At 38.4% G+C, this 13256-nt stretch overlaps 1 protein-coding gene across 4 annotated transcripts in view; it reads left to right on the top strand.

Annotated features, from left to right (window-relative positions):
- Positions 1–226: 226 nt before the first annotated feature.
- USP10 (ubiquitin specific peptidase 10) overlaps positions 227–13256 on the top strand; it is a 69466-nt gene continuing 56436 nt past the window's right edge. For all 4 annotated transcript variants that reach the window (XM_031950186.1, XM_031950190.1, XM_031950187.1 and 1 more), the window contains exon 1: positions 227–342. In XM_031950186.1, the coding sequence (XP_031806046.1) occupies positions 322–342 (21 nt within the window). In that variant the 5' untranslated portion in view covers positions 227–321. The remainder of the gene's footprint in view (positions 343–13256) is intronic.

The raw sequence follows: 13256 nt of genomic DNA, 5'->3' as shown, positions 1-13256 counted from the left end.
CCGCCTTTCTCCTTCCGGCGCGAAGCCGCGGCTAGTGGGCCCGCAGTCTGCAGCACTCGCCCAAGGGTAGCTCGGACGGCAACCTCGCTTTCCCTCCCGGGGGCCGGGCAAGCCCCGGAGCGCGCCCCTCCCGCCCCCCGCCCCCGCCCCCCGCCGGCGCGCCTGCGCACCGGCGCTCCTCTCCCCCGCCTCGCCGGTGCGCAGGCGCGGCGGCCGATGCGAGTGTGCCTGCATGAGAGCGAGAGGAGAAGATGGCGGCGGCGGGGGAAGCGGCGTGAGGAGCCCGGGCGGCGAGCGGGGTCTCCCTGAGGCGGGGACGACATGGCCCTCCGCGGCCCCCAGGTGATTCAGGGCACCCGCGGGGCCGGGGGCGGAGGGCAGGCGGCGGCGGGGGCGGGCCGGGGGCCGGGGGCGCGGGCCCGGGCAGGAAGGCGGGCGGCGTGTGAGGAGCGTGTGAGGGAGCGGGCGGACGGAGCGAGCCGCAGCCGGGCCGCGGGGAGACAGACGGCCCCGGGGGCGGGGGGCACGTCCCTTCACCCCCCGAAGGGGGCCCGGCCTAGGCCCCGCGGACTCTGACCCGCCGCCGCAGGCCCGGCCCCCCGGTCTCGGGCCGGCCACGCTCCGGGCGGCCCAGCCGGCCGGGGGAGGAGGGACGAGGGAGGAGCCCCCGGAGCCGGGTCCAGGTGGGGGTCGGGGAGGAGGAGGGGTCCGGGAGGACGGCGGGGAAGTCCGGTGCGTCCTCGGGGAAATGGCATTCCCACCCCTCCCCTGGGTGGCCGGGAGCCGGGGAAGAGACAGTGGAGGGGGAGGGGAGGGTCTCCTCCCGCCCCCTACCCCGGACCTCTGTGCACGCTTATCTTTTGGGGCACCCCGAGGATGTACGAAAGCCCTGGAGATGGGGGCGACCCGCGGATCCATCATCTCCCGGGCAGCCGCCGCCGCCGCCAGACCGGCCGAGGGAAGGGAGGGGGCGTGGAGGGTGTCTGGGATCTGGCCTGGGGGCTGCGAATCATCCCCGAGCCGGTGGCGCTCCTGCTGTGGGGGCTCGGCCCCTTGGGGGTGCTCCGCCCTCCCCCCCCCCCCCCCCCCCACGTTTTCTTTGCTAATTTTTGTAAACTTAGTTTACATTTTTGCGTCTCCTTTAAGGGCACTATTAGAAGTCCCCAGCACTAATTGAAACGTGAGTGACATCTTTTGGGCAAATCCTCCCTGACCCGAGTTTACAGGTTGAGGACCCCGCTGAAAGAAGGCGCGGGTCCTGCAGTCCCACTTGGGGTTCAGTGTTCCTCTTTTGCCCCCCACTCCCCTTGCTAAGCTTGTTCATGACTTCTGGCGCACAGTGGGCCCTTAATAACCAGCTGTTGACTGAGCGATGGATTTGTTGTCGGGGAAGGGGGCTTCAGATCTTTAGACGGGTGACCTTAGAGGAGTCACTGACGCCTTGTTTTCTCCTCCGGGCTTTGCACTGGATGATCTTTGGTCCCTTCCAGCTCATTCTGTGAATATCCATAAAAACCTACCTATCACAGCACCTTGTAAGCTTTTTAAGTTTTAGAAGCATAATTACAAAGTTAAGTGATACATTGAAAAATAAACAGTGGAAAGACTAAAATGTTATTTATTCTTCCTGATAAGTTTAGAAGGGGGTGTTTTGTCATTGTAAAAGAAAAAAGGGCTAACCTGAGAGTTTATATTTTAAAAAATTAAAATTACACTGGGTAATAATCAGTATGGAGTAGGTATTACTTTTGGAGCTAATTTACACCGATTTATTGACATTCATCTTTGGAGGAATTGCAATTTCTATAGAGGTTTAATTTAGTTTTATATGAAATATTAAAGCCAATTATGGTGGAATAAGTTTTTATTAATAACAAGACCTCTTTTTCTTAAAAAAAATTTGAAGTTAACCCAGAATGTTTGCTTTTCTTTTATAATAATTTTAATACCTGTTGGCAGTAATGAAGTGTTGTATGTAGTATGAAATTAGAAAATATCTTTAGATTATTATAGGAAGTGGCATTTCTGGGATTCCTTGAAATTGATGGCATAGTCTCTTTCAATAAGTTTTTTTGGGCTTTCATTTTAATTAAGTACACATTTGTTTTCTCTATAATTCTTACAAAAATATTAGTTTTTTCTTCCCAATGAAGTATGTTTTCTTATAGGATACTATTAGCATATTTCACCTTTTTGTTCACCTAGCATAATGGGAAAGTGTTATTAGGTATAGATAGGTCCTGACTATGCCCTGTGCTAGGCATAATTAGGATCATCGTTTTAGAATTGGAACATATCTTAGAGGTTATCTCTCATTTACAGGCCCAAAGAGTTTGTGGCTTGTCTAAGATTAGCCCAAGAAGTAAACCAAGTCCTTCTACTCCAAGTACAGCTTTTTTTTTTTTTTTAACTGCATCATCAGTAAGTTTGTACCAATTAATTATTTTTATCATTTCATTTAAATATACTATCTCATCTTTGGTACTATAATTACATCATTTACAAAGGAAACATTTGTTAAAATATTTATAAAATTTTGCTTTAAGAATAGTTGAGGAATCAAGGAATATCAAACTTGTAGAGAATTCAGTAAAAAGAAATGTTTAGTATATTCCTAATAATTTTACTTTTTTATGTTAACCAAAATTTTACTAGATAACCTGTCTTACTAAAAGAAAGCAGTAATTTAAACACTAAGATCCGAATTCAGGATTCTGTCAAAAGTTACTAATGTTTACAAATCAAAGTTTTAAGTATCTAAGGATTTACTTAATAGGGGCCTAATATTAAGTTATCTGGAGATTAAAAAAAAAAACCAAAAAACAAATGTTCTATTTATACTTCACCCTTGAAGACTAACACAGTCATAATTAATGGTAAAAGTACTTAATAAGCCTTAATAAGGTAAAAAGTACTTTGCCAATGATCTTTACACACAAATTTATAAAAGCATCACAGTCCCTGCCCTTAAGAAACTTTCATTTTAATTGGAGAAGACCAACACTAATAAGATGTTGGGACAGCAATGAGTTTTCTTGAGTAGATCAGAGAGATGGTAAATAGGATCATAGGCAATTGGTTGATATATCTTTATCACAGATGGTAGTATTGATTTGATTATTATGCTCAGAGCTACAGGTGGAAAGCTGTGAGTAGGGGTGGAAGGGCAAGCCATGATATGAAGCTGTCCAGAAAGCAGCATGTTAGGGTCTGGGGAGAGTTAAATATGGAAAATTCTTACCAACCTGGAACCTGTGACTCCAGGCATTGGAGTTCTGTTTCAGTGTGAGGCTGAGGCAAAAAATGGAACCAGGGGATATGGTATGAAGATGTCTAGAGAGCTGGATGAATTTAAATTGATAGAGAACCTGTGTTTTGTTAATAGGAAAGTGTTTACCTGAGCTGAGGTCCAAACTATAAAATGAATTCTAATATGGAATTTAAAAACATTTTAAATTTACATTGATACTGATATGAAGGTGCACAAAATGATTAGCTTCAACAGTTGAAAATGTAAATTAACCAATAATTTAAAATTCTGGATTTTTTGCTCTCTATTCTGACATAAGTTGGGAAAGCTTCCCTTCCCTCTCTCTTCCCATCCCCCCAGTTGTATATATTTGTACAGTGTGAAGATTTTATAAATCACACAGGGACTAGACCTGTGATTGGTCAGTATCTTCTCTACAACTAAAGTCAGTTTCCTAATGTGCTAAAATGTTAAATGACTGTCAGGTGGGGGTGGAAACCTAAGTCTTCTTGACTTGTAGGTCACTACAGTCAAATATTAGTCTTTGATTTATGATTGGCAACTGTCTTTTGATGTATTCTTTATATGTATCATTTTTAAACCTTGGTTGGTTTCTAGACAAAATGAACAATTCAAGTAAAATTGCTGCCATGCTTTTAGTATATATCTTTTAATGTTAACGGATAATTTCGTCATATTATATCAAATTTATCAAGTTGGCCACTTTTATTGCTTTAAAATTAGTTTTTCTGAAATTTCACAATAAACTGAATCTTTATTATAAGTATAATTTTTGTTAGGATGAGGTGAGATCCCTTCTTTAAGTAATTGAAACACCTTGGAATGGGATCCAGCATTTACTGCCTCTATTCTAAATTCTACTCTGCTGCATGTAGTATTATAGTGTGTTTCCTAGGTACTTCTTTGACTTTGTATGTATTTTTGGACATTTTTTACTTAAAATTAATGAATTGTAAATGTTTCATATGAAGGACCTCAGAGGGGTTTAAGAGGAATATTAATTAGTTGGAGATAGTTCAGAGTAATGTTCACTTAGTCAAGAAGTGCTTACTACATGCTAAGTACAGTGTTGAGAATATAAGTGCAAAAAAATGAGACAATTGCTATTCTTAAGGAGTTTACATTCGAATGGGGAGACAAGTAAATAGAAAAATTATACAGGTATAAAGTCAATAAATGCAATTGTGTGCAGTGTAAAATACAAAGTAATTTGGGAGGGTGGGAAGTTAGCCATTGCGTGAGTTTACTCTTAAAAGATGGAGACTGTGTGGCTGAGGTCAGGAGAGGGGATGCATTTCAGCTATGTTGGATGGCCAGTTCAGTCTTGAAGATAGAGATGGAACGTCCCCTATGAGGAACAGAAAGAAGCCACTTTGGCTAGTTAGATTAGAGTGTGATAAGAAAAGGCTGTTTGCCAGATGAGGCTGGAAAAATAGGTTGGGGCCAGGTTATGTAGGACTTTAAAACCTACTGAGAATGAGTTTATATTTCATCTTAAAGCCATTAGGAAGCCATTTGAATTGATTAAACAGAATTCAAATGATGAAGGGCCTTGAGTCCACAGAAAAGAAGACTTGCGAGATATGATAGTTCTTTTCAGGTATTTGAAATGCTGTCATAGAAGGAGAGATTGGATTTGTTTTATTTGGCCATAGAGGGCAGAACCAGAAGCAAAGAGTAGAAATTTAGAGGCAAATTTAGTCTTGATTTTAGGAATTATTTCTTAATTAAAGCCATCCAAAAGTAAAATTGTTTGCATCAGAAGGTAGTGGGTTTATCCTAGAGGTTTTCGAGCAAAGACTGCATGACCATTTATCCCAGTAGTATAGTGAAGATTGCTTTTGGACTAGACTATTGCTAAGCCCTTTTAAATTCCCTGACTTATAGTTGAGGAAAATTTGATTGTCTTTGGATTTGATTCATTATTCAATCTTGTGTAGTGAGGATTTTGTCATGCATGAGCTTTTATAGTTGTATGTTAAATATTTTGCCAAATTATTTCTTACATTAGCATTAATGAATTGAAAAGCGACTAGGGAGATTTTAGTTATAAGTTAAACTTTGTTATATTTGTGTTGGCTACCGTATATACAACATTCTGTTTTGTGAAAAACAGATAAATCTATAATAGAATTTGCTGGCCCTGGACCATTGGATTACAGTCTTTTGTCACTTTAGTGCTACTTCAGCAGTGTAGATGTTAGTTTCCAAAGAATTACATATGCTTGTATTGCAGTTTTCCTTTTTATTGGGACTTTGTGTGAACATACACATGGGGTGGATGGATCATTACTAAATAGTATATCAAACACAGCATAGGAATGGGAGAACTTTATAAACTTCTGGAGGGAATTTTTTTCATATGGTAATAATGTTATAAAGATTACTAGAAAAGTAAGTTAGGGAACACAAATAGATATTTTTGTATCATATACATATAGCATATATCCCTTTTTATAACTTATAGGTTGTAGCATTGGGATGCCTTTGATACTCAATGAATGTTATAGAAGATCTTATATTCTTTATACCTTACAATCAGTATGATTTTAAAGATGTGATTTATGGACTGTCTTTTGTGATAATCTTGCCTTTTTATTACCTCACCAAGGGTACTCTCAGTGTATATAGATAATTCTTTATAAAACTTCTGTAGCTGGGATGGGAAAGATTTATGAGCTAATAGTTATTGATATTTTCTTGGTTGTGCTTTTTTTAAAGTTATAATATCTGATACTTTCCCATGATTTAGATATTCTCTCCTTCAGTCCATCCTTGCACAGAAGGAGGAATTGATTCCTCATAATGTATTTTGAGCACTCTCCTCGCAAAACTGTATTGTATCCATCTTGGACTTCCTGTGTTTTAGTCTGAATCAGAGAGGGATTTCATATAGATAGTGAAGCCATTTTAATGCTTTGGGCATGACATTGTGTTGTTTACCTCAAGCCCTGAAACACTGATGAAGAATTTTACAACAGTTAAAAACAAATAGTTGAAAAAATATGTCAAACTCATAGAAATGGGGCACAATAATCTTGAACCTAAGAATCCTTGTGGGCCTCATGTGTTTTAAGATATAATAATATTTATGTTTTATTGTATTTTTATTTGTCAACCATTTCTTAATTATATTTTAATTTGATTAATGATGTACTTAGGAGTGTTCTGAAAACATTGTGGGCATGTCTTGAGCATTGGTGGCAGATTCAAATAGAAATGGACCACTAAACTGTACATAAGTATTCCTGAAGGCCACATGTTGACTTAGAAAAATCACACATGTTTTTACACACAACACACATATATACATATATAAATTTTTTTTTTTTTCTTAACACATTACACTGAGATAGGAACTACGGGGTTTGACACTTGGGATCTAGAGCAAATTTTCTTAAAATGTGAGTTATGACCCAGTATGGGAGTCACACAGCTGAATGTGAGGGTCACAAAATTATGATTTATTATAGTAAATGTTTGATTTTTATACCTGCTTTATGTACTTATATAGCCAGGGTCACATAAAATTTCTCTGGTGAAAAGGGGTCAGGAATGGAAAAAGTTTAAGAAGTCCTGGTCTAGAGAAGGCTATACATTTGGATGGGTCGACATCCTGTAGGGCATGATCTTTAGTATATGTATTTTAGGCAGATAGTATAGGTAGACTATGAGCGGAATTCAGAATTAGATAAGAGGACAGAGTGAGTTGGGAAAAGAACCTTTGGCAAAAGACCTCAAGCTTTTCCCTGAAACAAAGATCCATCTTTTCAACACTGATATTTTTCTAGTGATATTGTATGGCAGTAGCTCATGTAATACTAATCTCAAAAGGGGTTATCTAAAAGGTAATCAATGAAGCAGTCATTTAACATTTATTAAATTTCTACTATGTGCTAGGGCATTGCCCTGGTGGCATGAAGAAAGGCAAAAGCCAGTCCATATTCTAAAGGAACTTATTGATTAATGGGGGAAGATGACATGCAAATAACTGTGTACAAACAAAATAGATACAGGTTCACTTGGAGGTAATAGTAGTTAAAATTAAAATCTGAAAAAAAGCTTCTTGCTTCTAGGAATTGAAGGAAACCAGGAAAATTAGGAAGTGGAGGGGAGGAGAGAGTTTTGGGCAAAGTGGACAATCTGTGAAAATGCAGATTCGGGAGTAGAGTGTTTTTATGCAAGGAACTATAAGAATCATGGGGCATGTGAAGAGAAGTAAGGTGGGAACATATTGGAAAGGTATGATGAAGTTTAAGAAGCCAAACAGAGGATTTTGTTTGTTTTTGGAGGTAATAAAAAGCTATGCAATCCCCCTTGCTTTCCCAGGCAAGGCAATATGGTCTGACCTACAGATTAAGATCAGTTTGGCAGATGAGTGAAGGCTGGACGATAGTGAGGAGCTAACCAGCAGGCTGTTGAAGTAGTCCAACTATGAACTAGTAGTATCAGGAGAGAAGGGAGTATATGCAAAATATGTTATGAAGATAGAATTGACAAGATTTGACAACTAATTGGCTTTGGTGGGGATGGATGAAACAGTGAGGAGGTGAGAATGATATCTAGGTTTTTAGTCTAGTTTCTAAGTAACTAGGAGGATGATAGTACTCTGGACAGTAATAGGAAAAAAAGAAGAGAGTTTGGGGAGAAAAACAATAAGTTCAGTTTTGGACATTTTATGTATACAGGACATACTATTTGAAATACATGATAGGCAGTTGGATATGTGAAACTAGAGATCAGATCTGAACAAGTAGATTTGAGAGTCATCTGCATAGATGATAATTGAACCTTTGGGAACTTATTGGAACATGAAGTAAAATAGTACATAAAGAGAAGAGGGCCCAAGCCAACCCTGGGGATGGCCACTACTAGTGAGTGTGATTTAGATGAAGATCCAGCAAAAGATCCAGAGAAGTAGTGATCAGATAGGATAGAGGGAAAACCAGGAGGGAGAAGTGTGAAGGAAACCTAAGAAGAGATTTTTCAAAGAGAGATAGATGGTTGATAATGTCACAGACTACATAGAGGTGAAGTAGGAGCCATAATAAAAGTCATTTATGACTGTAAGAGATTATGATAACTCTGAAGAAAGCAGAGCATGGCGAGTGTAAATCAACTAAACAATTACAGAGTGAGAATTATTCTGGAAAATATAATTGGGAAATATTTAGCAAAATAAATAAAAATATAGAATATGGTGTTAATATGTGATTTTCTAAGTCAGTATATCAGCTGTCAGTTCCTCCTGTGTATAGTTAATGACCTCCTTTCTTTTTGAGTTTGACACTTCTGGTGCAAAGAATATCATCAGGTCGGAGTTGTGTGTGTGTGTGTGTGTACGTACATACATACGTACACAAACATAAGATTATAAAAATAATGGGTCAGTCAGCTGAGAAAATAGGCCTGTTTATTCCTTTGACATCTATGAGATGGGAAGAGATTGTGGGAAAAATCCCTATCATCTTGAATGAACCCACTTGCTTGTATTAGAGGACATGGATGAATATGGATAATCACTCATGTCTGGATTGTGTTGGAGGAAATACTGAGAGTGTATTGGAGCAATTGGAGTATTTGGATGAGGAAGCTTGGGGAATGTAGGTAATAGAATGGTACATAATAGCCCACAATTACACAGAGGGGTACCAAAACTTAGTGTAGTTTTCAACTCTGACCAATATTGGAGCTATTCAAAAGCTGTTTAACTCTAATATGTTTAAGTAGTCTCAATGTTGATTTAGAACTGAAAAATACAATAAGACTTTTGGGACACCCTATGTAGTACATTTTATATAGTATTTTTTTTTTTTAATCGAGATATAAAGAGAGTGAGTTATGCAGTTTGTGAGCGGTGTCCTTTGTGCTAGTTTCTCAAAATCACCTAACCTCCATAGATGAGAATGTGTTACTTGAGGGATATGAATGGTGAAGTATTTGCACTCTTTTTTCTTGGAACCAATTCAGTTCATTCAGTCGGGTTAAAAAGTCCCCAGGATTGCAGTTCATGGGAAATAGCTGGGCTGCCAGTCTTCAAATATAAACTGCCCTCTAGATGTGCAAAGGGACTTAAGCTATTTGGGGTACAGAGAAACTGAGTAGCAAAATTGATGTAATCTCGGGGATGATCACTTTCTTGGTATTGAGGTTTTCCTGGGAGTGTAAAGATAGTGGAGTCAAATCCAAGAAATAAAGCTAACTGGATGAATGCTTTGGAAGGAGTTTTTCTTCTATCTTCCTTTCTAACTTTTATATGAATATTCCTGGGGCTCTCTATTTTTTGGTGGTTACTGCTCCTGATCTCATTTCAGGTTTTCTTCAGCCTATTCTGTGTCTAGTTCTTCTATGCCAGCCTTACATCACCTGAAGTCTTCCCCAGGGTTAAGGCATGTCAACAAGCATATAGCACTTATTTTATGCTTGGCATAGTACTGTCTACTGTCAAAGAAAGGCAGAAAGACTGTATCTGTCATTGATTACATGATAATATATAAATAAGGAAAGAGAGGAATGGAATAAGCATTTATTAAGTGCCTAGTATGTGCAATCTAAACACTATATTATCTTATTTGATCTATATAACAATGTTGGGAGGTATAGGCTAATGTTTATCTCATCTTACAGTTGAAGAAACTTAGGTAGACAAGTTGAATTTCTTACCCAGGATCACACAGCTAATGTGTATGAGACCACATTGAAGTAAATTATTTTTTAAATAGTATTTTATTTTCTAAGTACTTGCAAAGATAGTTTTAATAATTCACTTTTGTAAAACCTTGTGTTTGAAATTTTTCTTTCTCTCCCCTCTACCCTCCCTTAATCAACAAGCAATCTGTTAGATATGTACAGTAATTCTAAAGATATTTACATATTCATATTGTTGAACAAGAAAAATTAGATAAAAGGAGAAAAAACAGGAGAAAAGAAAAAAACAACCAACCAAAAAAGGTGAAAATGCTATGCTTTAGTCCACATTGTCTTCACAGTTATCTATCTGGATGCAGATGGCTCTTCCTATCACAAGTCTATTAGAATTGCCTTGAATTATTTCATTTTTTGAAAAGATCCAAGTCCATCCATAATTGATAATCATAGTCTTGTTGCTATGTACAATATTCTCTTGGTTCTTTCTGCTCACTTCACTTAGCACCAGTTCTGGTTAGTCTTTCCAGGCCATTCCCCAATTGATGGGCATTCACTCAATTTCCAATTCCTTGCCATTACAAAAAATGCTGCTACAAACATTTTTGCATATGTGGGTCTTTTTCCTTTTTTTATATTCTCTTTAGGATATAGACCTACTAGAGATATACTGCTAGATCAAAGGATATGCACAGTTTTATAGCTCTTTGGGCATGAACTGAATTATTCTCAAAGCCAAGCCCTGTGCTCGCTACTATCCACATAACTAGGTATATACTGAACAAATAGATATTCTGAGAGGGAAAGACATTCACACCTGTTATAATCTGGAAAGGCCTCCTGGAATAGGTGAAATTTGAATGGAGTCTTGAAGTCAAAGAAAGTAAGAGGCTGAGATGAAGAGGCAGAGAATTTCAGGCATAGGAAACAGCTTGTATAAAGACACAATATCTGAGGGACTATAAGTATGACAATTGTAAAGTGTAGAGGAGAAAAAGTTCTAAGTTGATTGGAAAAATAAGAAGGGGCTAGGTTAGAAAGAGTTTAAAATACCAAACAAAGGAGTCTATTCTGTCCTGAGGTACTGGGAGCCCCTGGAGCTTATTAGATATAGGGATAAGAGTGGTATAAGGTTAGACCTATGCTTTTGAAAGTTCATCATGGCAGCTGAGTAGAGAGAAGATTAAAGAGGGTAAAGACTTGAGTCAGGTAGAATCAGTTGTGAGGTGAGAGAGGTGAGAAGAACCTGAACAAGGGCTGTGGTTATATTAAGAAGAGAGGGGAACATATATGAGAGATGTTGTAATAATAGAAATGACAAGATTTTATGATAGATTGTATATTGGGTGAAGTAACAATGAATTAAGGATAACACTAAGATTTTGAACATTAGTGACTAGGAGGATGATTGGTGGTAGTTTTAACATTTTTTTAAAAATAGAGAGGTTTTGGGGGAGAGTTAATCAGTTCCATTTTAACCAGGTTGAGTTTGAGATACCTATAGGACATTCAGTTCTAGGTGCCCCAAAAGATGTTGCTTTGTGGTATGGGAGTGAGATGTAGAAGAGAGATTAGGGCTAGATTTATAGATCTGAAAATTATCTATAGAAGTGATAATTAAACCAGTGGAAGTTAATGAGATCAACCAGTAACTTTATAGAGGGAGAAGACAAAAGGGCCCAAAACAGATGAGGCAGCAAAGAATAGAGGAGAATTAAGAGAAAGCAGTGTCATGAAAACTGACTGAGGAGAAAGTATCCAAAAAAAAAGGTGATCAGCATTTAGGTTTGAGTAATTTTATTTCAGTTCTTTATAAGTTTTCTACTTACCTCTCAAGTAGTGTGCCCTACTGGTCTCTACATTTATTTGGCTATGTTCTTCTTTGACCTTGATTCTGGTGTGCCCTTGCTTAGTTAAGGAGCAAATATTGCTTTGCTTCTTACATTAGGTGGTGACAAATGGATTGAAGTAATGTCTCACAGGTTAGCATTACATTAAAAAAACATAATATATGTATGTTAATGACAATTATGTTCTCCAAGTCATAATGCTCCAAAAAAGCCAATTTTAACTTATTCCCATAAATTCATGAAGTAGGAGTGAATGAAAATAAAGATATAATTATTTTCCCCATCCAACTTCATGGAATCACTGAAATCTATATATTTGAAGACACTTTAGGGGGAAGGGGGAGTGGTTGTAGGTCTGTGAATCCCAAGGTAAGAATCCCTCAGCACTTCTGAGATAAAGAAACAAAGGCAGGAGGTGGTAAAATTAGCAAAAAAAAAAAAAAAAAAAAATCATTTAGTCTGATTCTTTTTGTACACCAAAATAACGGTTTGGTCATGTATACTTATTGTGTATTTAATTTATATTTTAATATATTTAACATCTACTGGTCATCCTGCCATCTGGGGGGGAGGGGTAAGAGGTGAAAAATTGGAACAAGAGGTTTGGCAATTGTTAATGCTGTAAAGTTACCCATGCATATAACCTGTAAATAAAAGGCTATTAAATAAATTAAAAAAAAATCATTTAGTGATAAAACTGAGATACAAGTGGGGCTTTGTGTACTACCTTTCCTAAATTAAAAGAAAAAAAATGCTTAATAAGAAAAATGACTATTATGATAACATTAACATTTTGGGATCATATTTTGAAAAGGAAATTATATAACTGACTTAGATGTTATCTAATCAGCTGTGGGGTCCTGCCAATTCTACCTTTGTAACATCTCTCACACCACCTGTTTTCTCTTTTGACCCTCATCACCCATTACCCCAAGCTTGTATTGCCATAGTGTATTAGTTGGCTTTCTTCCCACATGTCTTTCCCCCCTGGAGTCCATCCTACACTAAGTAGGCAATGTGGTCTTCTTAAAAAATATAGGTCTTCCCATAACATCCCATTTCTCCTTTAGTAAATTAATCCATTAATCCAGGACCAGGATTGTCTGTTTGCGTTTCAAAGCTTATCATAATCTGGTCCCCTTCTTCCTACTTTTTCAGTCTCTTCCACGTCCTGGCCTCCTTGCCTTCTATCTCCCAGCTCTGGCCAGGACATTATCATTGGTCATGCCCCATATCTGAAACTCTCTCCTGCCTTATTCCTGCTTCTTAACTTCCTTCCAAATCTCATTTTTCTACAAGAAGCCTCTTTGGTTGGCTGTTACACATTTTAAAGAGCCATGATTTTCTTCCATTCTTCTCTAGGCTGCACTCCTTGCTTTCACAGGTATTCTTACAGTTGGCGTAAATTAATTGATATCTAATATATATCTTAATATCTAAACAATATATATCTATCTTGCTTTTAATTAATTCAATGTTTAATCATCATT

This window comes from Sarcophilus harrisii, chromosome 2 (genome assembly GCF_902635505.1).
Source record: "Sarcophilus harrisii chromosome 2, mSarHar1.11, whole genome shotgun sequence".
Classification (NCBI taxonomy): domain Eukaryota; kingdom Metazoa; phylum Chordata; class Mammalia; order Dasyuromorphia; family Dasyuridae; genus Sarcophilus; species Sarcophilus harrisii.
Note: the sequence above shows the minus strand (reverse complement) of the source record. Positions and strands in the feature narration are given on the sequence as shown.